This window comes from Microtus oregoni, unplaced genomic scaffold (genome assembly GCF_018167655.1).
Source record: "Microtus oregoni isolate MIOR12 unplaced genomic scaffold, Mior012 000001F_ref0000356, whole genome shotgun sequence".
Classification (NCBI taxonomy): domain Eukaryota; kingdom Metazoa; phylum Chordata; class Mammalia; order Rodentia; family Cricetidae; genus Microtus; species Microtus oregoni.
In genome coordinates this window covers 75568759-75593358 of record NW_024543060.1, presented here as the reverse complement: position 1 = coordinate 75593358, position 24600 = coordinate 75568759, and the positions used below count along the sequence as shown (strand labels likewise).

The 24600-nt window shown below is 35.8% G+C and overlaps 1 protein-coding gene across 1 annotated transcript in view; it reads right to left on the bottom strand.

The window, feature by feature from the left end:
- Acss3 (acyl-CoA synthetase short chain family member 3) overlaps positions 1-24600 on the bottom strand; it is a 154552-nt gene that overhangs the window by 34885 nt on the left and 95067 nt on the right. Inside the window, exons 8-9 of the mRNA XM_041668440.1 lie at positions 22297-22448; positions 10445-10548 (exon numbers count right to left, since the gene is read on the bottom strand). Coding sequence (XP_041524374.1) covers positions 10445-10548; positions 22297-22448 — 256 coding nt within the window. The remainder of the gene's footprint in view (positions 1-10444; positions 10549-22296; positions 22449-24600) is intronic.

The window sequence follows — 24600 nt, the reverse complement described above, 5'->3', positions numbered from 1 at the left end:
CCCAAATGAATGATAGAGAAAGAGATATTGAAGTTTTCAAAAATAGAAGGACTGTATGTATTTCTATTGCATAATTTTATTTCAAATAATGATATTTAAAAGTCTATTACTTAATGATGTTTTTATATTGTCTCCTCATCAAGAAGAATTCCTTCTTTGAGTAAAGGAATGCTATGGTGTGATTACATACCAAATGGAAATAGCAGCGTATGTGAAGGCTCTGAAAAGAGTCTATCTGGAACTTTAATTGTTCAGCCGAGCATAAGTCCAGAGAGAAAGGGTGGATTAAAGGAGATGAAAGCAAAGTGAGAGAGGTAAATCACAAAGGACTGTCTGTGCCAAGATTATAAATCTGGACATTTGTCTGTGGACAGTAGGATCCTCAGAGATTAATGGAGACAATCATTGCTAAATTACTTTAGAGAATTCTTAATTCACTTGTAAACTAAAGCACTAAATTACTGATCTCAATATTTAGAAATAAATCAGGTGTATGATGGTAATCAGGCAAAGGTGAGCAGCCGTGAAAAGGAGACCAACTTAAGCTATATTCAGAATGGAAAGGCCTTAGTAATTGCTGACATTAAGAAGCAAGAGGAGATGTCTGTTAAACTCCAAGGATTTATTTCACAAAATCACCGATCAGCAATAAACGTGAGTGACAGTCAAGAGAATGGGCAAGATGGCAAGAGCACAAGTCCATTTGTGTGTCTCAGAGTCCCAGCTGTATCCCATAAACTGCTCTTCCACCCCTACCATAGCTCTGGAGACACTGGGTTAGGCAATGCGTATTGAGAACCTGGTAGTCGACGACATTCAAAGCTGATGTTCTGGGGCTAAATCAATTCAGCAGGCTGACGACGACTGAGTCAGAGTCGTCAGAGCATCACGGTGGGAAAAGAGGCAATTTGTAAAGAAATCGTTCTCCTCACTTCTGAACCTTTACAGTGAGCTATAAATAACTTGAATGGGTGGTAGCAGAGAGAATGCAGAAACAGTGAGCTGGATCCTGGTGAAAGAAAATCAATTTGATCTCTGTGTTCAAGAGACTAGAGTTATGGTTGGCAATACTTAAATCAAAGCACTCTAACTTTTGTATAGGATGCAGAACATTTGTTGGAGGCGTGAGACTGGTCTTCTCAGTACACTGTGGGAGAATCCCACATGTAATCAGCAGCTCAATTCGATGAGAAATGTTGATTAATGGAAGCATGAGATAAAGCCCAGAAAGGAAGCATCCCAGTTCACAGTGAACAATAGGAGCTCTGGGTCAAACCACAAGGACTTTACAGAATTAAATTCTGTTTGGTTAAGTGCAGCTCTTACATTCTAAATTTTCATGATTTTGAAGTATCTACAGGCCAGGATACTAAAGATGGCCTTTTCTTTCATGTAAGATTATTCAGAAAAAAAGGCAGAAAGCATAAATAAGACATATTGTCTGTGAACTAATAGAGCTCTTACATCCTGTGTGCTTGAATCTGGAGTACCTACGGCGAGAAGGGCAAAGGTGATTCTTGCAGCTATGGAAGGCTATTCATAGCAAGAAAAGAAAAGCGAAATAATATTTATTGCATTTCAATAGTAAACTGGGAATCGTTATGATTTCTATACACGTTTCATTTCATGAGCAGCTTTCTAGGAAGCCCAATGGGAAACGACTGAGCAGAAGATCAAGGGCTAGTCTGTTGCTATAGAGTACGTGGCTGGAACTGGGATTTCAACACTGCCCTATTAAGATTCAACTACACCTTCTACTGTACACCTTGCCTTTCCAAGGAGTATCATCATCTGCTGTTCTCTAAATGAAGATAGACAGTAAAGAGAACCCATAGGGATTCTGTTGGGCCAAGGGGCTAAAGCAAAAGGTTGTGTGACATGGAAGAAAACAAATTTCCAGAGGAATACTTCTCAAGGAAAGATTTAGAAACCTTTGTTATTGTGATGATCTTTATAAACATGATATGATACATATCTTTGTAGGTTAGGTTATAACAGATCCTTGACGAAGGCATGAGAATAGGAGTACATGATATTTCAAAAACCAAGTAGCAATAGGAATGATCAGTTTCCTAATGTTTTGGCTCTTTCCAATACTTTATCACTAATACAATAATGTCACAAAAAGAGATTTTAAGAAACAATTATACATCCCAAAAGTAATTCCTGTAATAATACTTTTTAAAACATGATGCCCTTTTTACATTAAAATGTTATAAAGATAAAAATGTATAACTACTGCTTGGTTTGGGCATTCATTTTCAGGAGGATTGACAATCTGGAAATATTTATTCACTTTCAAAACAAGAGTCTTATCAAAAACATCCTATATTTCACAAAAGATTATTGGTTCCAAAACAAAATTCATGTAACTCACCTCCAAGTTCCGGTGTTTCAAAATATCACTAAAAATCACCTACTCTAAACTAATGGAGACAGCAGCAAATGAGAGAAAAAAAACCTGTTCCCAGGCAACAGTGATGACATCAAGATTTTGTCTCTCTCTTACCAGATGGATACTGTCACCGTCTCTGAGGTGACACATTACTGAGGTGACAGTTCATCTGGATAACTGCTTTTCCACAACCACAACATATCATGCTATAATATCTGAAAGATCTTTTCTCTGAAGGAAAGTGAAACAAATCTATTTTGAACTTGAAAATGTGAAAGACAAAGTTGAATCATCCATTAGGAATTCATTCATATTTTCCCAAGGCTTTTTGCAGTCTACTATTTGAAAATACAACAGAATCTTCTTGATAATCCAATTCACAGGTAATGGTAATATTGGTCCAATCCAGCCTTTGAGTTACACATTATGCACTCACCTGTGCATATACTGTTCTTATATTTACAGATATCTACCCTGAAGAAATTGCCACCTTAGCAAAAATCTGATATAATAGTAAGAATAGGGCAAAACCCAGATACAGAAAGTAGCAAAGAGTTAATAAGACGAGTTTACAAAGCAGCCTCATCATTTGCAGCTACATTTTATACCATGATCTACAGCTACCAAAACATGTGCTAGTGGCACCGGATATTCAATATCCAGAGAATAGATTTGTAAATAAACTCCTCGAGGCAAAGTCACCAAATGGGCACTTCACTCATTGAGAAATCTGCTCAAAGGAGCCTCTGATGCTTTAACTCTGAGATGGGATGGTATAGTAAAAGTTACAAGATCTCTCAGGGGCACAAGCTACAACCACACATAAGTAGGTTTAAACTGAGAGACAGCCATTCATACAGCAAAGGGTCAGAGTGGATGGATATAGGGAATAAGGTGGATAGGGGAGCACGGAACCACAATTCTTAGTTAAGGGAGCCACTTTAGGGTGGGCAAGAGACTTGACCCTAGAGGGGCTCCCAAGTGCCCAAGATGAGGTTCCCAGTTAGTTCCTTGGGCAGCTGAGGATTGGGAACCTGAAATGACCCTATCCTAGAGCAATACTGACGAATATCTTGCATATCATCATAGAATCTTCATCTGGTGATGGATAGAGATAGAGACAGAGACCCACACAGGAGCACTGGACTGAGCTCCCAAGGTCCCAATGAGGAGCAGAAGGAGGGAGAACATGAGCAAAGAAGTCGGGACCACGAGGCGTGCATCCACCCACTGAGACAGTGGAGCTGATCTACGCGGAGCTCACCAAGGCCAGCAGGACTGTGACCGAAAAAGCATGGGATAAAACCGGACTCTCTGAACATGGCGAACAATGAGGGCTGATGAGACACCAAGGACAATGGCACGGGGTTTTGATCCTACTTAATGTGCTGGCTTTGTGGGAGCCTAGCCAGTTTGGATGTTCACCTTCCTAGATATGGACGGAGAGGACCTAGGACTTACCACAGGCAGGGAACCTGGACTGCTCTGTGAACTGGAGAGGGAGGGGGAGAGGAGTGGGGGGAGTGGGAGAAGGGTGGGAGGAGGGAGAGAAGGGTGGGAGGAGGGGGAGGGAAATGGGAGGCTGGGAGGAGGTGGAAACTTGTTTTTTTGTTTATGGTTTTTTTTGTCTTCTTTTCTCAATAAAAAAAAAAAGAAAAAAAAACAAAAAACAAAAAGAGGAACTGTAAATCTTTCAAAGCTTAACTCCTGGAATGAAGGACATCTCTTCTAATAGATTAAACTTAAAATGTTAGACTAGCAAGCTGATGTCCCTTGTCAATAAGTAGACCAACCTGTATGTGTAGACACAACATCTACAATATGAGGATAAAGAGATAAGAATAATTCAGAAAAAACAAGTGGCCTGTATGTTGATGCATGATTAGCTAAGTAATTCAATAAATATATAACAAATAATAATATATAATAAATATATAAGATAAGTAAGTCAGTTCAAGAGTTTCTCAGCAACATTTCCCACAGAGATCTTTGTTTAGCATATTTGTTAACAAGGGGCAATTAGTTATTAAATGTGTGGGTTTGCTTCTTTTAAGTAAAAGGCATTGATTTCTTAAAATAGAAAACAAATTCCTGGCTGAATGGATCTTCTGTACATTTTCTTAAGGCTAAGGGGGTGATTTGGAAAGCCTTTCCAACTGTAGCCAAACACTTGTTGTCATAGTCTGTTCTCAGGAAGAATATTCTACTTGTCCGAGTTACTTTTCTCCTGCTGTGACAAAACATCATGAGTAAGGCAGCAGGAGAGAAAGCATTAGATTAGGTTTATGGGTTATGAGGTTTAGAGACCATAATGGCAGAGGGAAGGCAAGATGCTAGGAACATCTGAGAGCTCCCATTTCAAAACCATGAGTAAGAAACAGAGGAGACATACTGGAATTTGTTCAAGTCCTTTGAAACCTCAGAGTCACAGTGATGCATTTCCTTCAACAAAGTCATATAACCTTACCATTCCTTAACATTTCCATCACCTGGTGACCAGATATTCAAACATACGCGCTTTTCACTTAAACCACCACAGTACTGAACTGAGCAAAAATAAATTTGTCATTTTAATTACTTTTTACAGCCTTTAAAATCATGTTATCAGTGTATGGGAACCATTTAGAGAAATGGTTGTAAGCTTTGTGCTGGCATGTCTGAAGTTTGCTGGAGCATCTTAACCTCTAGTTTAATAAAATCCAGTGATCAAATTCTTTCTCAGAGGAGAAATATTTAGGCTGTATATAAACTGTAGTGACTTTAGAGCTCCAACTGCAATTTAAACTGTAGAAGCACAATCAAAAAGAATGAGAAGTACTATAATTACTCAAGATATAAGAACTCAACAAAGATGGCTCAAGGCACATAGAGCAAAATCAATAATTTTAATTACTACCAGTGTCTATTAGATGACTGCCATTTTCTCACTGAAATTAATTCTTAGCCATTGTCAAGTGCTAGGAAGAATTTTATTCCTTCATTGATGTCATGAAAATGAAATAAATAATAAAATCATCTAGGAAAGAAGGCTCAAGGAGGTGGTGATTAGCACATTTCAGTTACATCATAACTCTCTAGACATCAAAACAATTAAAGCATTTTTCTTATAAACATCATATCTCCTGATGAGAACAGAACAAGAGAGATACAAGCAACTAGAAAGAGTTATGAATTCTTGATCTAAGCCCTTCACAAAAGTGCCCTTTTCAAAGTTGTTATAGAACTTGAATGTTACAAGTTGTGGTCATTGATTCTTTCATTTTGACATTTATTTAATTTTTAGTTCATGTGTATGAAGATTTTTGCATCAAATCCCCTGGTACCTGAATTATAAGTGGTTGTGAGCCACTACGTGGATGCTAAGCATCCTCTGGAAATTCAGCAAGTCCTCTCAAACACTGAGCCATCTCTCTACTCCAATGGTCATTGTTTTTAAAATGACAACGATAGGAAAAATATAAATAATAGTCAGAAATAAGAGACTGAGATGTTTTGTTGTAGTCATTTTTAATGCAATACCATGTTTTATTACACTTGGGAAATAAAATTGGAAGGATGAGAGAAAAGTAAGCCTTACAAACAGGAAGGGTCTACTCTGAGTTAGTCCAAAGTGTAAGAGAAATTTTGTTAGGCCATTTATTCTTAAGAACGTCCTCAACTCATCTAGAGTCAGAAAAAGCAATTCTAACAAAGAGCATCATTTGCTACCTGGACAGTCCTAGATTGTGAAAACCATGTTACCTGCCTGATGTCTGGAAAAACTCTTTTCTGTACTAACAACTACCCCGAACAATACAATATTTTATTTGGAGATTATACAACCAAGGATAATGAACTTCAGACTGCTTCATTGTACATTAAATGTTATATTATAGAGGACTAATTCTTTTTAAATTTAACAGCCTCCATATTTCTATTCAAAATGAAATGAAATATTTGACAATCCAGCTGTTTTCAATCATCTTACAGATAAGTTACAGTGTAGATACAACATTTAAGTGAATGGCGATTCAGTTTTTATTGAGTCTAATGAATGCAACCTTGTAGACTTAGCAAAACTGATTTCTTTGTGATAACATTAAATGTTCACATTATTATAATTTAAAGCAGATGCTTAATGCTTCATTGGTTTTGAGCAGCAAAAGTCTCCATTGAAGTTCTCCTGTGAGGGGAGGAGGAACCGTGTCTATACTCAGATACTTCAGAGACTAGCTAATTGTAGATATTTAATCAAACACCAAATAATACTGCTATTAATAGGTCAAAAGAGAATATTCATGACTGAAGGTTTGTTAGCACTAACTTAAAATCTACTTTACTGACAAGGGTTAATATAATAGGGTTGAGAGATAGCCCAGTTGTTAAGAGTGTTCCCTGCTCTTCTGCAGAAGATGGACTTCAGCTCCCAGCACCCTAGTTAGATGGCTTACAACCGACTGTAACTTCCAAGCCCAAAGTATAAGAAGCCCTCTTTTGGACACTGCAGCAATGCCTGTGTGCACACACATACACAAATACTTCATACATTGCATGCATGGACACACACAAACATACATAAATAACAACAAGTAATTGGAAAACATGGATATATAAATAGATTTACTACAGTTTGTAACTAGATGTTTCTCTCCTATCCACAAGTTCCTGAATTTGAGGCTTAATATTAATTACAAACTGTTTGGCCTATTAGCTGATGCCTATTATTAATTAGCTCTTATAACTTAAATTAACCAATTTTTTATTATTTTATATTTTACCATGAGGTTCATAGTTTGTTATCTCATATCTTGCTTCCCTGGCAGCCCCTGGCATCTCTCCCACTCTGCTCCTCTTTCTCACTGTATCCTTGCATGGACCTCCCAATGAGCTATATTCTGTCCTGTCATAGGCCAAAGCTACTTCTTTATTAATAAATGGTAATAAAAACTTATCCACAGCATTCAGAGGGGCATCCCATATCAATAGCTGAAATCACAGGACCCAATGTATTTTATGCATCGATTTTTAGGTAACTTAACACAGTCAGTCCTTCCTAATTTAAAATTACATGCCACAATTTCCTAACAACTCATTTGCATACCTATATTAGTATAATCAAACAGCAAATTCATGAGTCCTTCACACATATATTTATATGGAAGCCTTATCAAAGCTTATAAGTATATAAAATATCAATTTATTTAGAACACTGGAGATTTACAACAAAGAAAGGCACCTTTTGGTCAAAGCTTAACCTTCTTAGGAATATTATCTGGTGTTTTCTAGGAGGTTTCTCAGGAAGACAAGCAAACATCTATTTGATGAGTAAAACATAAGGATATTTATCAATGTGCTAAAAATATCAAGACCTTTTCTATCTTGGTGAATTAATAATCACCCATTCATTTGTCTTTTTCTCCTGTAGAATTAGTATTTCTATTATACCACCTTAAGGAAGAGATGTAGGTTCTGGAGAGGTGGCCTTTCCTTCTATTTTAAGTGGACTAGAGTTGGATCCCCATCACCTATACAGTATAATTCATAACTCGTAACAGTTTAGTATGTGCACACATGGGCTCCCACATTCCAAATACTTAAACACAACACTAAAATTAGAATAAATATTTTTAAAAGAGTGAGAGCTGGCAAATTACAAAATTCTGTGCTGCTTTATACTTTACTGCAACATACAATTTTGAAAGGGAAAGAATACCTTTGTATGCTAATGCTAAGGATTGTGACTATGTATGTACAGGGAACCACGGAGCTGGCCTGACCTAGCCTCCTTGAAAGGCATGCATCATACATTTTTCAGATAGAGGCCATGGCTCAGTTTGGGTCACTGTAAGCCTTTCAGTTCCTGAGAAACCAAGGCACTCCCACAGGCAGTGAAGCATCCAGGCCACTTTTTGTTTCTCTGTATATTTCCTTAGAAGTCATGGAGGCCTGGGTGCTTGACAGGACAGTTGGTCTTAGACATTAATCTTGTGCACCCTGTATAGCTTGCACACATCATTGTATCCTAGCAACTACCGCCATATTGATCCTGAAAATCACCAGTATCTTCTGTTTCTGAAAAGGGTATAAAAAGTCTGATTGCTCTCAATAAAACTGTCACAGCCTCGGGCTTGTTGGCCAGCCTGGTTTAATTTCTCACTGGCCACATTAGGTAACCATGGTCCAGTAAGAATGAGCTGGCACTTACATTTATCAATCTAACTATCTGTTGATACCTGCATCATCTAGCATTCACCTCTATTCCAGAGGAGGAAAAAAAACTTCATTCTTACATTAAATTCTTGCCTTGGAAAATGGAGAATTTTCCCAACTTCAAGCAATCTTTCTTTTAAGCTTGTGTTCTTAAATATGACTGCCTATACCTTGCTATAAAAAAATGCCAACATATTGTAAAGACATTACATTGATATATGCCATTAGTACTTTCAGGAATATATATATATATTTTATGGGCTTTGTCGTGTGTTTTTTTTTCATATTTCTGAAAACATTACTTACATATATCTACATTTTTTTCCAGGCAAGGAAAACTTATTTAAAATTTCACTGTATCTTAGAATGATACAACTTTAAGGGGATAACTGGGAGCATGCAATACTATTAGCACTGTTTCTTGTAGTTGTTGTAATAATGTTTAGTATATTTTAACATATTGTCTTATTATATCTCCAAGTGAAGTTCTGTCATTTGAGTTCTTAAGCACAGCGGTAACCAATTTTCCTTTAGTAAATAAACCTACAGAAAATATAAATCCCATTGTTTTCCTTTGTATAGGGAGCAGGTCGTCTTCTCTGGTCAGCTATTTTAAATTGCATATTACAAAAACATATAGAAAATAATGTTTTTCCAAAAATCAATATCCAAGAAGACAATAAAATTAATGTATAAAATCAAAAATATCTAAACTACCAAATATTGAATATTAGCTTCAGTTTTCCACTTGTTCTTCAATGAGGAGAACCAACATTTTAAAACAATGCCATCTACAAATGTAGTTGGCTACATATACAGCAATCCTGGGGCTATGTAGCCAAGGGCAAGTGAAGGTAGCAGTGACTAGAGATGTTCATATCTAAGTTTAAATTCTCGTTAAGGGTACTACTGATTTTCACCATGAAACTTTGATAATTTTTATGCAAATTTTGATACTCTATACCATATACTAAGAAAAAATGTTAGGGGTATTGACTTTAATGTGTGTGTGTGTGTGTGTGTGGTTTAACATAAGTTGCTGAACTGAGGGGTACTAACATTTGGAGGCTACTAGGCTACCCCATGTCCCAGAGCTATGTTTAGAGGGTTGCATAAGAATATATGCAAACTATGAAGAGTAAATCTTCTTCCATATCACAGACTCATTCTCAGATATATTCAAGTCATCCATATAAAAAAGAATGAAAGGAAAGAATAAGGTTTTATTTTTCTTGTTCTCTGTTTCCAAAGCTTACATTTTACTTACCCAATATAAGACTCCATTCTTAATGACCACTATTGTAAGTTAAGTATATAATAACCAAACTTAAAATGAATGATACCCATATATTAGTATTGCCTTGGAGAAAAATTAATGTATCTAATATGCAAAGAATAGAAACAGGGTAGACGTTTATGAGACATGAATGACAGAGTCTCCTATGACAGGAACTGTGCTTAAACAAATACTTTGGAAGCAGTGTACACAGCAAATTAAAGCATACAGAGAAAAGAGATGAGAGGTAAGGGCAAGTCAAAGCAGGGCAGATACTGCCTCCTCTCTCATAACTCAAAAGCCAAATCAAAAGATGATCTGAGGAAGGAAAATCTGAGATTTAGCAACTCTCTGCATAAAAGAATCAAAGCTGAGATAGTAAAAATGTCCTTTGTAGTGTACGTCGATGTCTAAGAGGATGGTCATGACTAATGAAAACATTATTAACTGTGTGACATCGAAGCATTTATTTCTACAAAAACCAGAACTGTGGATCCTGATTGACATGTCTAAGAATCTCCTCCAGTCCACTAAGGGCTCTGTGGGATTTCAGCCGTTTTTAGGCAAGGTTAGGGAAGAGTTACCTGTTTGCCACCAGTGGTCTAGAACAGGGACTCTGAAGACCTTTTTGGACCATTCTAGGGTCTCCACATCACACCTTTCCCCCGCCACAAACAGTGTCTTGAACCTAAGTGGAAGAGAGACAGTGAATTCCAAGTATTCTCTGAAAGTTAAACCAAATAGTTTCATTTATGTTTTTTTTTAAATAAACTGTTGGAATTTAACCACATCAGTTACATCAGTGAGGATGGCCTTTTAGAAGTATAGTATGCAGTAAGACAATAAAGTCAATTACTTGGGTTTTACTCAAATATAACCACATGCAGTTTACAACACTGAGGTCCTTTAAAAGCATGTCTCAGAGCTACAGATGGGTGCACAGACTTGACAACGGCAATTGAGTGGATTTTATAATGTACTTATCACATTCCTCTAATGATCAAACTTGAAAAGGCTTTTCCCCTTGATATTAACTTTGCTAATTTTAACTCCTGATTTCCTTCTTTATTCTTATGAAGAATATACCCAGAAATATGCTCACAAATATCCACAAAGGAAACAGATTTGATAACATACATGATTCTTTCTCATGAGTTCCTTTAGGAGAAATTACTATGATCTAAAAAACATATTTTCTCTAGTCTGAGAAGCACACACAGGAAAAAAATGGCTAATAAAGAAGTATTATTGTAGCCTTTGGGGTCAAACAGACAACTATTGCAAGGAATCTGGGTTACTGGAGGATAAAGGAGAATTAACATCACTGACAGAGAAAACTGTGCCCTGGAGGACAAAGAACAAAAGAGAAAAATGCACCTAGTCTGACCCTGTTAGTGATTCATTGAAAGAAAGGCTGTTTTTCTTTCATGGTCATTGCTCTCACGGCCAGTCTGTCAGAAGGAAGAATGTGTGGATGAGCAGGTAGTTCATTATCATCAAAGGAAAAATATTCAACAAACAAAAAAAACCTGCCTGCTCCTCTCGAACAATGAAGTCTGCTCCTGATAGTGTCTCACTGCCCTCTGAATTGACTAAACACTTCCTACAGTATTAAATAAGCCTTCTGCTGTATTCAGAACATTCTCTTCCTCTTTGTTCTACACATATGTCTCCTTCAATACATTTATTCCTTCTCCTGAACATTCATCTCTATGACCTTGATACCCATCAAGATCGGTTGGATTTCTAGATTCAAAGGCTCCCCCTCAAAAAAAACTTGAGGAATGAAGGTGGGTATGAGTGAAAATGATGTTGGTTTGACTGACTCTTAGTAAAGAATGTTGGGTTGGGCTTTGGGATCACAATTGATGGATAACTGTACAGTGATATGAGGAGAATAAAATCTAGGGTGATTATTTTAGGAATGTGTTGTGCATACGATAGCATACAGGATTTAGACCAGCTACATAGTTTTCAGACTTAATGAGTAAACCTGGTTTGCATGAAGGAAGAGCACAGCTGGGTATGAGACAGAAGATAAAGGAATAGAAGTTCTAGGTCAAGGTTATCTGAAGAATTAAAGCAGGATAAGAGAATAGTGTGATGAGATGATGGACGATCCAAGGAAAGAAGTTTAAGAAGAAATATTAGGAGAGAAACATGGAAATCGGAGAAAAAATTAAATGTTGGTGTAAATGAAGGCAAAGTAAGTCAAACGGGGTAGGGTTGTGAGACAGATCACAGCTAAATATCGAAATTTTATTGGTATGTCTATAATGAAGAGATATAGTGTTTAGGAAGCTGAAGAAACTTTAATATGAAAAAACACTGATGGAAATATGGTAGTGTTGATAGAAGGTAGGCTGATTGAAGAAAGTGTTGGTAAATACTAAAAATTGTCTTTGAAGTATAACTATAGAGTAAAACTGTTGCTGACTGAAGTCCCTGAATGAAAGGAGAAGGGGGCTGGGGGGAACGGGTGATTGGGGAAAAGGGGGAAAACCAAATAAATGAGATGAAATTAATTAAAACTAGATTATTAAACAGAATGTTCATGTTATACTATCCTCCTTAACATTTATAGCTGATCTTGACCCCAAAACTGTAGCTTGGCCTTCACAGGAAGCAAAATAGTAAATGTTCAAGAAGAAACTATTAGTTGGAGATATGTTACTGAAAATGCATGCTAATCAACACCTAAGCAATTTGAATATCTTATACATGATGTCTAGACCTGAAGGAGTCCCCTCTGTATCTGCATGCTAACTCTATCTCCAAATCAGTCCATCTATACATGAAGGGTAAGGAGAGTTGAGTTAAATTGTATAAAAGGCTCCTTATACTCTCATTGCTCCTGATGCCCTTTGAGAAATTAAAAGTTCCTTATCCACTGAAGTAAAGATATTAATTGAATAAGATTATCTCTCCACGATATTTTACTTTTGAGTGATGTATTCAGAAACAAGCAAGGGCTGATCTTGGTTATCTGTTTGGTGGATCTGGAATCAACTAACACTGAGCACCTCAGTGAAGAATTTTCTTTGTCGGATTGCTTTTAGGGGAAACCTACCTTAAGGGTGGGCAGCACCTTCTGGTGGTAGCCCAGATGAAAGAAAATGGAAAAGAAAACTGGATTTTGCTTGCTTTCCTTAATTATTTCTGGCAAGTTCATCTATCTTGTTGCTTGTATGTCTCCTCGCTAACACTAGAACCAGCTTCATCTGGCTATTAACGCAAACTAAAGACCAGAAGTTAGTTCTCCAGGAGTCCTCAGGATCTAAGCAGCAGTTTGGAACTGCTGAGATATCTAGCTTTAAGGACTGAGTAATTACTGCATTCTCCACCTTTATAATAACACTGCCATTGTTGAGCTACAGGGACCAATAATATGCGAGAGTACATATATGTATATGTATATATATATATATGAATTCATAGACTGTGTGCATAAATTTTATCTAAAATTATATTCATATAATCATACAAGCAGTCAATGAGTTCCTTTAAAAAATGACAGATACAAACTATAAGATGTGGGCTTTGACCTTACCATCCATGTGTAAAGACCTTGCCTAGTATAAATGAAGTCCTGGGTTTGATCCTTGAACCATAATAAAAGGAAAGGCGTGTTGCCAAATAAAGTGTAGTTGCAATAGAGAGTAAATAGCCTAGTAGAAATGGATACTAAAAAGTTATGGTGAAGAATCCTTAAGTAACTAGTAAAAGCAAAAGAAAACAATGTATATTTTTTATTTCTTTCAAGATCTGCCAACTACCAAATAAGTGCAAACTATTGGTCTTCTGTGCCAAGAGAAACTAAATAAAAATAGATTATCTCAGTGCCATCATATCAGCTTCCACATTTCCTGTCAGATCACCACTATAGTTGTATTAATTAATCTTACATTTATTGTACTCACAATTACTAATTGTATTCATACATCTGCCTTCCCTTTTCTTCGCTTAACACTAGAGTTCACATTTGCAATGCAGACACCCTGTTGATTTCCCTCATCATTTTGCAAGTTCTCTCAGTGACCAACTAGTATTCCGCCTAACTAACAATTTCTCTGAATCCCAACTGGAAAAGGAGGTTATTTTTAGAAATGCCTTTTGGATCCCCAAATAAAGGGCAATGAACAGTGGTGACATTAGAAATGGAAAGGAAAAGTGGGGGTAGAGGGTAAGAAAGACTAAACAGTTACTGACTTTGTGATTTTCTTTGCTCAACTTTTGGCGATTAGGAAACGGTTGTTCAAAAGTTCAGAAACTGTAAGAGAACCGTGAGGCTCAGACTCAGAATTTTCATACACTTCCAAATATCACACTGTCTTGGAAAAATGGAATGATACTTCCAAGCCTCTAGTGGAAATGGGTGCTGTAAGACATCCGGGTGTGCCGCTTGAGCACATGATGAGGTATTCCCTAAGAAGAAAGTTAAACTGCAAAGAAAACCCTCCCTGGGAGGCTCTAGCCCTGCTTCCAACCACTTAATGTCTGAATAGATACAAGTGTTTCTCCTTTGGATAGTTGCCTGCCAAGTAAGGATTCTTCTGGAGGTGGGGGACAGCCTAATTCACATTTTCAGCTGTAGCTGATTACTTTTTATTGTATCAGGGAAACAATCCTAGAACCAAACCAACATAGGAGAAAGGGAACAGAGGAAAGGACACGAAAATTTACCTCTGATTATCAGATGCAGATGTTATTTTGAATATATATTCAAAATAATTTTGATGAATAATACATTCCTAAAATGTATGCATAATATTAGTATACAGCTGGAAATTAAAAAAAATTAAATTCCTGAAATCGAAAGAATATAAAACATTAAAACTCTATGGAAGCTTAGACATAACTGAAAAGAGGATTTGATAACCCAAATCATCCAACTGTAATAGGAAAGAAAAAAGCAGAAAAAAACCATAACTGATGAGATAACAGATAATTTGAAAATTCAAACATATGTCATTAGTGTGCCAGTGATTAGAAGAAAGCATAAAGTAGGGACAGTGTTTAGAGGACAGTAACAGAGAAATTGTGGACATTTAACTACAGTAGCAGATTAAAGAAGCTGCAGATTGACAAAGTAATTTGAGCCACACAAATTCTGAATTCATAATTTAAAAATTTTTCCTAATGTATGCCACAAGCCCGAATAGTATATTTGTCATTATTTCAAAACCCACATTTAAACAAAATTGTCGTTTCATAAACATTTAAACAAAATTGTCGTTTCATAAAATCTATAGATGGGAGAGAGAAAAGATTACTTTCCAATTCCTCTATAAAGCCGACATGTCGATGAAACCTAAACCTATGATCGTTTAAGATATCTAAAGGTCAAAGTTAATAATTCACTTAAAAATAAAAATCTCCCAGATTTTAGAGACATAAAATAAAATAGAAGACAAAGAAGGTTTTCAATGAAGGACAAACTAAAAAATGGTAGACATGTATAAAATAGATAGAATATTTACCAAAAATAAGCCTCAATATAAACTTATGATGGTGGCTATGAATCAATGGAGATTTGCTTGTCAGCTTTTAGCAGTTTGGTGTGATGTGTTGTTGGTGAAGGATGCATACAACGCATGCGGAGACAGAGACATATAGGAACAGTACCTTGCCATAATGTATCATCGGTATTAAAAGGTCTAATGGTAACGATGCATCTTTAGTTCCAACACAAGCAAAGCAGATCACTGTGAATTCAAGGTTTTATATGATCCAGGATTGACAAAGCGACCTTTTCTAAACATAGGATGATATTGCTGAGGAGGGGAAAATATACTAGTAACCTTCAAAATTTTAGTGTTTTATTATGAGTATTCTTTGTATAGAGTTATCTATTTAATAACGAAGTTCCTCTCTATACTGAGATTTGAGATTTCATCAGATATTTTTCTTTAACTTTTGATGACCATCATTCTTCTCTGTGTTAATAAATGGTAATGATTGACTTTCCAAGTGCCACAAAAACTGGATTCAGCTAAATTTAGAAAGTGTAGCATTTAATAAAATTGCAATGTCATTCAAGATTCAAAGGTATTTTGCACATAATTCTATTGTAAAAATTCAAATATAGATGAATGATTAAAATTAATAAGCAACTAGAAAAAGGCCATCAGAACCTAGATAATTTAGAAAACCAATTTTAATTCAGTATTAAACAAAGTGAGAATACAAAGCAATTACCACTGACCAAAAAAGCAAAATAAGCTTCTTAGATACAATTAAGAAAAGATGTGCAAAATGAGTAGTTACACTAGAATCATGACTTAGAAATGTGTTAGTATGAAATTTTTTCACTATATCCATGTATAAATTTGATGTGAATCCAAGCAAATTCTCAGTAGGAAACCTTTCTCATCTCTGTTTCTCTGTGTGTCTTTGTGGGTGTCTTTGTCAATGTCTCTGGTTTTTTTGTTTGTTTGTTTGTTTGTTTGTTTTTTTTTTTTGTCGCTCACTCCTCTCTCAATGATTAAACTAAAATCTCAATACAGATAAAATGGGCCAAGAATATTAACATCAAATTTGAAAGACAGAGTTGAAGGATAACCATTCTGTTACAAATCTGCAGTTACAGACACGACAATGTGAATATGTCAAAATGCTGTTAAGTAAGTCAGAACAAAATACTTAAAAGCCAATTATTTATGAATAAGTGGGCACTAGCACAACCAGCATTAGAACGCAGAGCTGGAGGCAAAGAATAATCACTGAAATAAGTGGTTTAACTGAACAGAAGGGAAAATATGATGTTTCCTCTTCATGCCATCTACAAAAGTCAACTGAGGAAAGAAAGATTCTAATGTAAATTGGTAAAGTGAAATCAGAAGTGCCTAGAGCAGCTACATTGAAAAATGCCTCCTGGCATCAGGTTGTATAAAATGTATGAAATTGTCCAAGAAAACACTAAACAGAAAGGAAAGCTTGGGGAAATATATACATGGACTCAAAACTATCAGTAAGATATTGAAGGGGAACTCAACTACAAATTAAAAAAGAAAATAAATAGGATAGATAGATATCGGTAGATAGATAGATAGATAGTAGGAATAGATAGATGATAGGTAGATAGAGGATATATAGATTGATAGTAGATAGATAGATAGATAGATAGATGATAGATAGATGATAGATAGATAGATAGATATGATAGATAGATATAGATGATACTTAGATGATTAATACATAGATAGATGATAGATAGATAGATAGATAAAGAAATTCATTGAAAGACTTTGAAAATTCTTTATTACTTAACAATGGTGTAGTAATAGGAGCGGCGGGGCTGCGTCCCCAGCACCCCAGTCACCTGGCTAGCTTATGCCTTGAAATAACAACACACAAATTGTATTCATTTAAACACTGCTTGGCCCTTTAGCTCTAGCCCTTACTGGCTAATTCTGATATCCCAATCAACCCATCTCTAATAATCTGTGAGCACTGGTCTTACCGGGAAGATTCTAGCCTATTCCATCCTGGGTCGGAGCTTCATTGCGTGTGTCTGCCCGGGAGCGGGGCATGGCGTCTCTCTGAGGCGTCTGCTCCCGAGAGGGGAGCTGTAGAATCTGAGTTCACTTCCTCTTCCTCCCAGCATTCTGTTCCGTTTTCTCCACCCACCTGTGTTCTAACCTATGAGGGCCAGCCAAGCAGTTTCCTTATTTTTTTTAACCAATGACCTTCCTCCATCACAATGGAAGCTTTTTTCAAATGGCCAATAAAAATTATTAACATTCTGAGATGCAAATTGAGGGATTAATATGCTGTTACCATAAGATGATAAGAATGGCAAATATTTAAAATTGGCTAACACATAACACTCTGTTCTCCGTGCCCATCTACTAACCCTTATTCTTCTTGATTCTTATTTTCTTTTTAGTTTCCAAGTCACTAAAGAAAACACAGCTTCAGTTTCAAGTTTTCTTTTGTTCTGTCTAATTCATGGCTAAAACTCTCAATTGTTTGTTCTATCTAATTGAATTACTCAGCCTCAAGAATTGTTTCTCTGTTTTGCAATCTACCTTTCCATTACACGCCATACGTCATGAACTGTTTCCTACTTTTATTGAACTGTCTATTCTTTTTTTTTAATTTTTGTTGAGTTTCTTTTACAGGACTCATTTTAAACTCCTTCTGTAGCAGTTCATGCATTTCTGTTTCTCTGAGGTCACCTGCTGGAGAATCTTGTATTCTATAGGTACTGTCATGTATCTGATTTTCATGTTCTTTGTGTCTGCTCATTACGTCTGTGTTTAAGACTGCCGTCAATGAGGCTGGTGAGACAGCTCAGAGGTAAAGAGCACCGGCTGCTCTTCCAAAGGACCTGAGTTCAAATTCCCAGCAACCATGTGGTGTCTCATAACCATCTATAAATGAGCTTTGGTGTTCTCTTCTGGCATGTAAGAATACCTGCTGGCAGAACACTGAATGCATACTAAATAAATCTTTTTTTAAAAAAAAAAAAAAAAGAACTGCAATTACCTTGCATAAACATTACAGGGTGGCTTCCAGAGAGAATGCTCCTTGCAGCCTGAGGAAGTTGGTTGGTTGGTCAGAATTATGTTAGCAATGGTTGTGAATGTTTTGATGATTTACACTGTAGTTGTTAGCAGTGATGTTGGCTGCATAGGTAATTAGGCAAAAGGATTTAGTGGTCTCTTGTCGCTTTGTTGATGAATCTGACTTGGCTTACAGCCATTCCTAACAGCACTGGGATCCAAACACACAAAGAGGCTGTGAAGCCAGATTCCTTGAATCAGAATATTGTAAATTGCAGTAGCACGTTTGAAGGAGGCACAAGTTGCCTCTTCTTGTGCAACTGACTACAGCACACTCACTACAGTGTAGGTCTGTGGCATACCTCAGTAGTATAGACTCTGGGAGACAGCATGGAATTGTGGTTCTGATAATGGTGTTAGGGGGTGTTCTAAAGCACAGCCCTGGGATGGCACAGGAAAGAAAGAAAATGATTCAAAGCCTGTGTCATGCAGAGTCTGGCATAGCTACAAAGCAGGTATAAATACTAACAAGACACAGTGGCAGCTTAGACTCTGGGGAGATGAGCAAACATATGGCGTTGACTCTGGGCCCTGGAATAGCATCCCTTGGCAACAGCCTATTCTCTGAGGCAGGAAACAGCGTTCTGTTTCTCTCACAGTCATCCCTCCATACTAGCAAAGGTTTGACCACAGGGTATAAACATATTACTAGTGATCCTTGTTTAAACGCTCACCAGCAACGCAAGAGCAGCTTTGATGTATAAGACCCTTGTCAAAAAGGCCACTGATATATAATTTAGCTTTTCAATTTATGACAGGAATAAAATACAATTTCATTTAATTTTGGATTTTCATAAGTATTTATGAAAGTGAAAATCTTGTCATGCTCCAGCATCCTTCTTCATGAACTCATTTTATTACCCACCCACTTCTTTATTGAGTTGCCTATTCCTTAGTGAGAGGGTTTATAAATTATATATTTAACAGTTATATATGTCATAAAAATCTGCTAGTCTATAAATCTTTATTCTTTTGATGGACAATTGCTCAAATTATTGTCAAATTTTATTAAAATTTTCCTTAATGGTTTATGATTTATTTTTTAAAAATTATTACATGTGAAAGGCATCAAAAGCTTATTCCTGTTATTACTTTGATGTATTAAACTAATTTAAATGTATTTTTTGTTTGCTATATGGGATAAACTACCTTTTGTACTTAAGAAAGTTAACACTTCCCATGTAGATTAGATCTATGTATGTCTCTCTTAGTGTCCTCATTGTTGTATAAGTAGAAAGAGACAAGATCTCCTGAGTAAATTGGGAGCATGGGGACCTTGGGACAGGGTTGAAGGGGAGGGTAGAGGCAGGGAGGGAAGCAGAGAAAAATGTAGAGCTCAATAAAATCAATAAAAAAAAGTTAACACTATGACATTCATCTAACTGCTATTTCACTTGTCTGTCAAGTGAATAAGTTGTCTTAATAATGTAGGAACGTAACATATTATCAGCACAATACTTTTTTTCTTAAGTTTGAAGGGATTTAATGTGAATGCAATATCTCATAGGTCATAAACCCATCCCCACAGTGAAAGAGAGCCTCTTGTGATTTCTCAGTATCAACAAAGATGATCATTGCATTTGAAAATAACTCTTAACCATTATTTATTTTTAATGTTTACTTATTTAATGTTGACTTCCCCTCAAACACAGAATCACATATGGTTCCAAAACTTCACTAATGTTTCTTCTCACTGTGACACTGCTTGCTTTGGGTTCCCTAGCCATCATCCTATATGCATAATTTTCCCTGATGAAAGTCTTTAAAAGCTCTGTTAGTGTTCCCCAAGAGTATTCTATTTTACCTTTAACCTACTCAGTATGTATTAAATGTCTTTAACATGGTGTTAATGTCACATATTTGGTTGTATGAGAATATTTAAGGAGTTTTCTACATTCAGTCTTTAACTAAAACTTAACCTTTGTGGACCTCAAATAAAATCTTTGTTTGCAATAAACAGTTGGAATTTCTTAAACTTGTCTGGTTTCACTGGACTCTCAGTTGACATGTGATAATCTATTAAAATGCTTCAATAGTGGCATTATTTGTGTAACATATAAATACGAAAAGCAAAAGATCCTTTTATTACATGAATGTCAAAACCCCTTGTGAGAGGTGATACTTTTTCTAAATAGTAACACTATACCTGTGTGGATAATATAAGTGTATGAGCCCTTTTGTGACTGCCCAAATAAGTTTCTTCCCGAAGAGATATTTAAGCCCTTGGGTCCCAAGTTTACTCAATTTTAAAATAAGGATAATGTGTGCAGATTCTACCTGTGATGATGCTACTGCTAAATGAGATGATAAACCACTTGTGTCTTGTACAGTGTGTTCACTCACCAATACAAACATTTTGAAGATCAGGGAGTTTATAAAGTATACTAAGCATTTAATCATTCCTACGTATCAACTCAAAACAGATAAATTGCCATCATGGATGCCTTAGGTTCCTAAAGACAGAGATGAAGAGGAGAAAGATTGTTCACTAGGCTTATGATAAATTCTCATATTCTATGAATAATTACTCATTTCAAAAAAAAAGTGCTGATTTTAGTGATCACTATGGTGTGAAAGATGACATATAAAAAAATCCATGTGTAAGTAGTAGTACTCTGGGAAAACAAAAAACATTGCAGCTTACTGACAAACTCCACGACCTACACTTACACTTAGTACAGTATATTTATGTCAGTAAAAAGATATTTAAGAAACTGAATTAACACTTTCTCAAAGCCTCGAGGGTTGTCTTAAGATAAGATATACTATATAACTAACTGAGTATTTTTTTGCCAAAATCAATTTTCTATTTTCTGTATTGATCTAGGGACAACTGAAGTATGATAAATGAAGGCACAAAATGAAGACACAGAATATCGTGGTGCAATAGTCATATTATGCAACTTCTAAAAAGGAAACCATATTATATACATTATCTATTTTTAGTAAATCTAGATCTATTGTCTCGTAATAAAAAAAGTATTTTAAAAATGAATACACAAAGCTAAAGAACCTGCCCAAACAGAAACCTTCTTGTTTATCTAATCATCTAAGTGTATGATACCTATTTTAATTACTTGAGACCACAGAAACATAAAATTCAAATACCACACCATTTGACATCAAATATTCACTCTCTTAATCAAGCTCATCCTTTTAATTGAAGAAAAATCAAAACCTCTTCTTTTAGCGTATGACAGCAGAGACCTATAGCAGCAAGTTCTGTAAGAACTCGTGTGGGGAAGAACATTGAGGGTAAAAATTGTTATAATTACTTCTGGAGATACCTATCATTAAACTAAGGAAATCAACAAAATAACACAGAAACATCTTAGGTATCCACAGCATGTTCTTACAAACCAAAATGGAATAATTGCTCCCACTACAAACAAATGTAACTGGGATAATAAGAGGAATAACAGGAGGGATAAAGAAGGAAGGAAGGTAGGGGGGGAGGGAAGGAGGGAGGGAGGAAGAAAGGAGGGAAAGAGGGAGGGAAGAAGGAGAGAGGGAGGAAAGAACGAAGGAAGGAAAGAAGAAAGAAGGGATAAAGAAAGGGAGGGAGGGAGGAAGGAATAAAGGAAGGAAAGGAAGAAGGAAGGAAGGAAGAAAGGAAGGAAGGAAGGAAGGAGAAGGAAAAAAAGAGAAGTCCTATGGTTTAAGTTAAATTAAAACAAACAAGATTATCATGCTTAAAAATATGTGTATTGCGGCTCCTAATTCAGCTGAGTTACAAATACAGATCCATTCTTAATAACATTTTAATATTTTCATCTTTCTATGAAGGCATTACAAAACCTAAACCTAATGCTCAGCTATATTTGGACTGCAGGCTCTGATGTAATTTGCCCTGTGCGTCTCTACTTCACCTTGTCAAAGAGTACTGCTTCCCCAAGGCTGCCCCAGGGTCCTGTTGACGGATGGCTCTAATTGCAGTTGGTGCTGTGAACAAGGCAGCCACTCCATGCTCTGCAAGCACGCGGAAATAAGCTCCGGCATCTGGTGTTCCCACAGGCTTTCCCTATGATGAGATTCATTTAAAATGTCACTGGCTAAATGTCCCGCATTTCATCGACAGTTCAGTGCCTACATATTTAACACAGCAATATTAACAAGGATAGCTTCGCAACAAATCTTAATTTCAAAACTGTACCTTGTTCTGTTATGATTTAAAACTATAAAAGAAAAAGATCCAGGCTATTTTCTCCCAATTAGGATCGATCTTGGAAGCTTTTAAATTGCAGTTAAGTCTTTTTCAAAATGTTGAAAGATTAAGAACTGGAAATATATATCCATTGAAATTAGAAGCATAATAGAATATTTCATGTCAAGAAATTACATATATATTATGTATTAACTATGTATGTATAATATATATGTGAATATGTAATATAAATTTATGTTACATAATATATTATATTATTTAGAGAGATTTTTTTGTAAAAGATTAAACAAATATAGCTCTGTTATTGGCATTAGCATGTTTTAATTAAAATATTAAAAGTAATGAGTGCAATTCTCAAATGTTTGAGAAAAATTAAAAGTTGAAATCACAATGATTCCTGAGCAATGATCTTTTCAGTTAAATATCTGACAGAAACCTCTATAAATTAAACAAAAAAATCACACAGACTAGGAACCAATATATCTTAAAATGATACTATACACATCAATTGAAGAATAATGCATAAATCATAACAATGCTGGAAATTTTAAAGCTCAGAAGCACAAAACACTTTAATAGAGACTTTTGCAAGAATAAAGAACAATTTATCATAAGTTTAAAACAGTCATTTTTAAACTATGCCTTCCTTTGTCCATCTCTTCTCATCGTGGTTAAAATGCTCTATGCTTAGAGAAAGGTGCTGGAAATATTAGTTTATGCTAAATAAAAGTGTAAACATGTCCCAGGGTAAAGCAAAAGGAGTAGAGATTGAAATAAATAAAAGACGGAAGCTGCCTTAATTTATTTTTTGATGCTTTGAATATGCTGAAGTGTATCAGAGATTCCCAAAAGATGGACCATTCTTGGCATATGGAAACTCTACCGATTAAATCTCATTGTAGCTTCCCATAGTTCTCGAAAACTCACATGGCAAGCTCTAAATTTAGGCAGGTAGAGGAAAGAATTTATTTACCGCCAACTCAAAATTTTTTTCTAAACAGACAATGAAAAAAGAACTGTCAATGTGGTGGTTTGAATGATAATGAATGCCATGGGCTCATTGATTGAATGCTTGGTCCTCAGTTGGTGGAACTGTTTGGGAAGAATCAAAAGGTGTGGCCTTGCTGGAGGAGATGAGTCAAAGGGGGGAAGGCATTAAGGTTTCAAAAACCCACAGTATTCCAAATTTACTTTCTCTGTTTTGAGGTCATACCTCAAGATATGAGCTAACAAGTACTGCTTTATCATCATGCCTACCAACCCTAAACCATGCTCCCACCATGATGGTCATGGACTCTAACACTATGAAACTATAAGCCCCAAATAAACTCTTTCTTCCATGACTTGTCTGGATCATGATGTATTATCATGAAAACAGTAACATAAACAACCATATCGAGGGAGATCATAGCTGGACAATAATTTAGATTCAGTTCTTACTACACAATGAGTATTTGACATGACACAATTACGGTTTAGTTTTTATTTTTAAACAATCATCATTACTGTTCTTTTATGTAACTATATTTCTTTTCTTTAATAAAAGTAACCTTTTAGACCACTTATAGAATTCAAGTGCTTTTAATCTCATACTTTAAATGTCACCCATTATGACTTGAAATTCTTTGTAATAACCCCAGCTATCCTATAGAAGTCAACCTCCATTTATATCAATACTATATATAAGTCAGTAAATTCAAATAGAACAGAAAGCTACCTATTACAAACAAGCCACACATGTACATAGCTTGACTCAAATTATTATACTAAGAGTTTAATTAAGTAAATATCTCTGTGAATATCAGACAGGACCTGACTAGACATTTCATTGGGAAACCTAACACAGCTGTATGTTTTCTAGGTAAATAGTGTTAGATTAATCATAGTTTAATAAATATTTATTGAGCAGGTACTATGGGTTAGTTAGTATGGTTACAAGCCACTGAAGGTCCTGCTTTAATATAAGTTGTAATCTGACAAAAAGGACATGGAAGAATGTATATATATC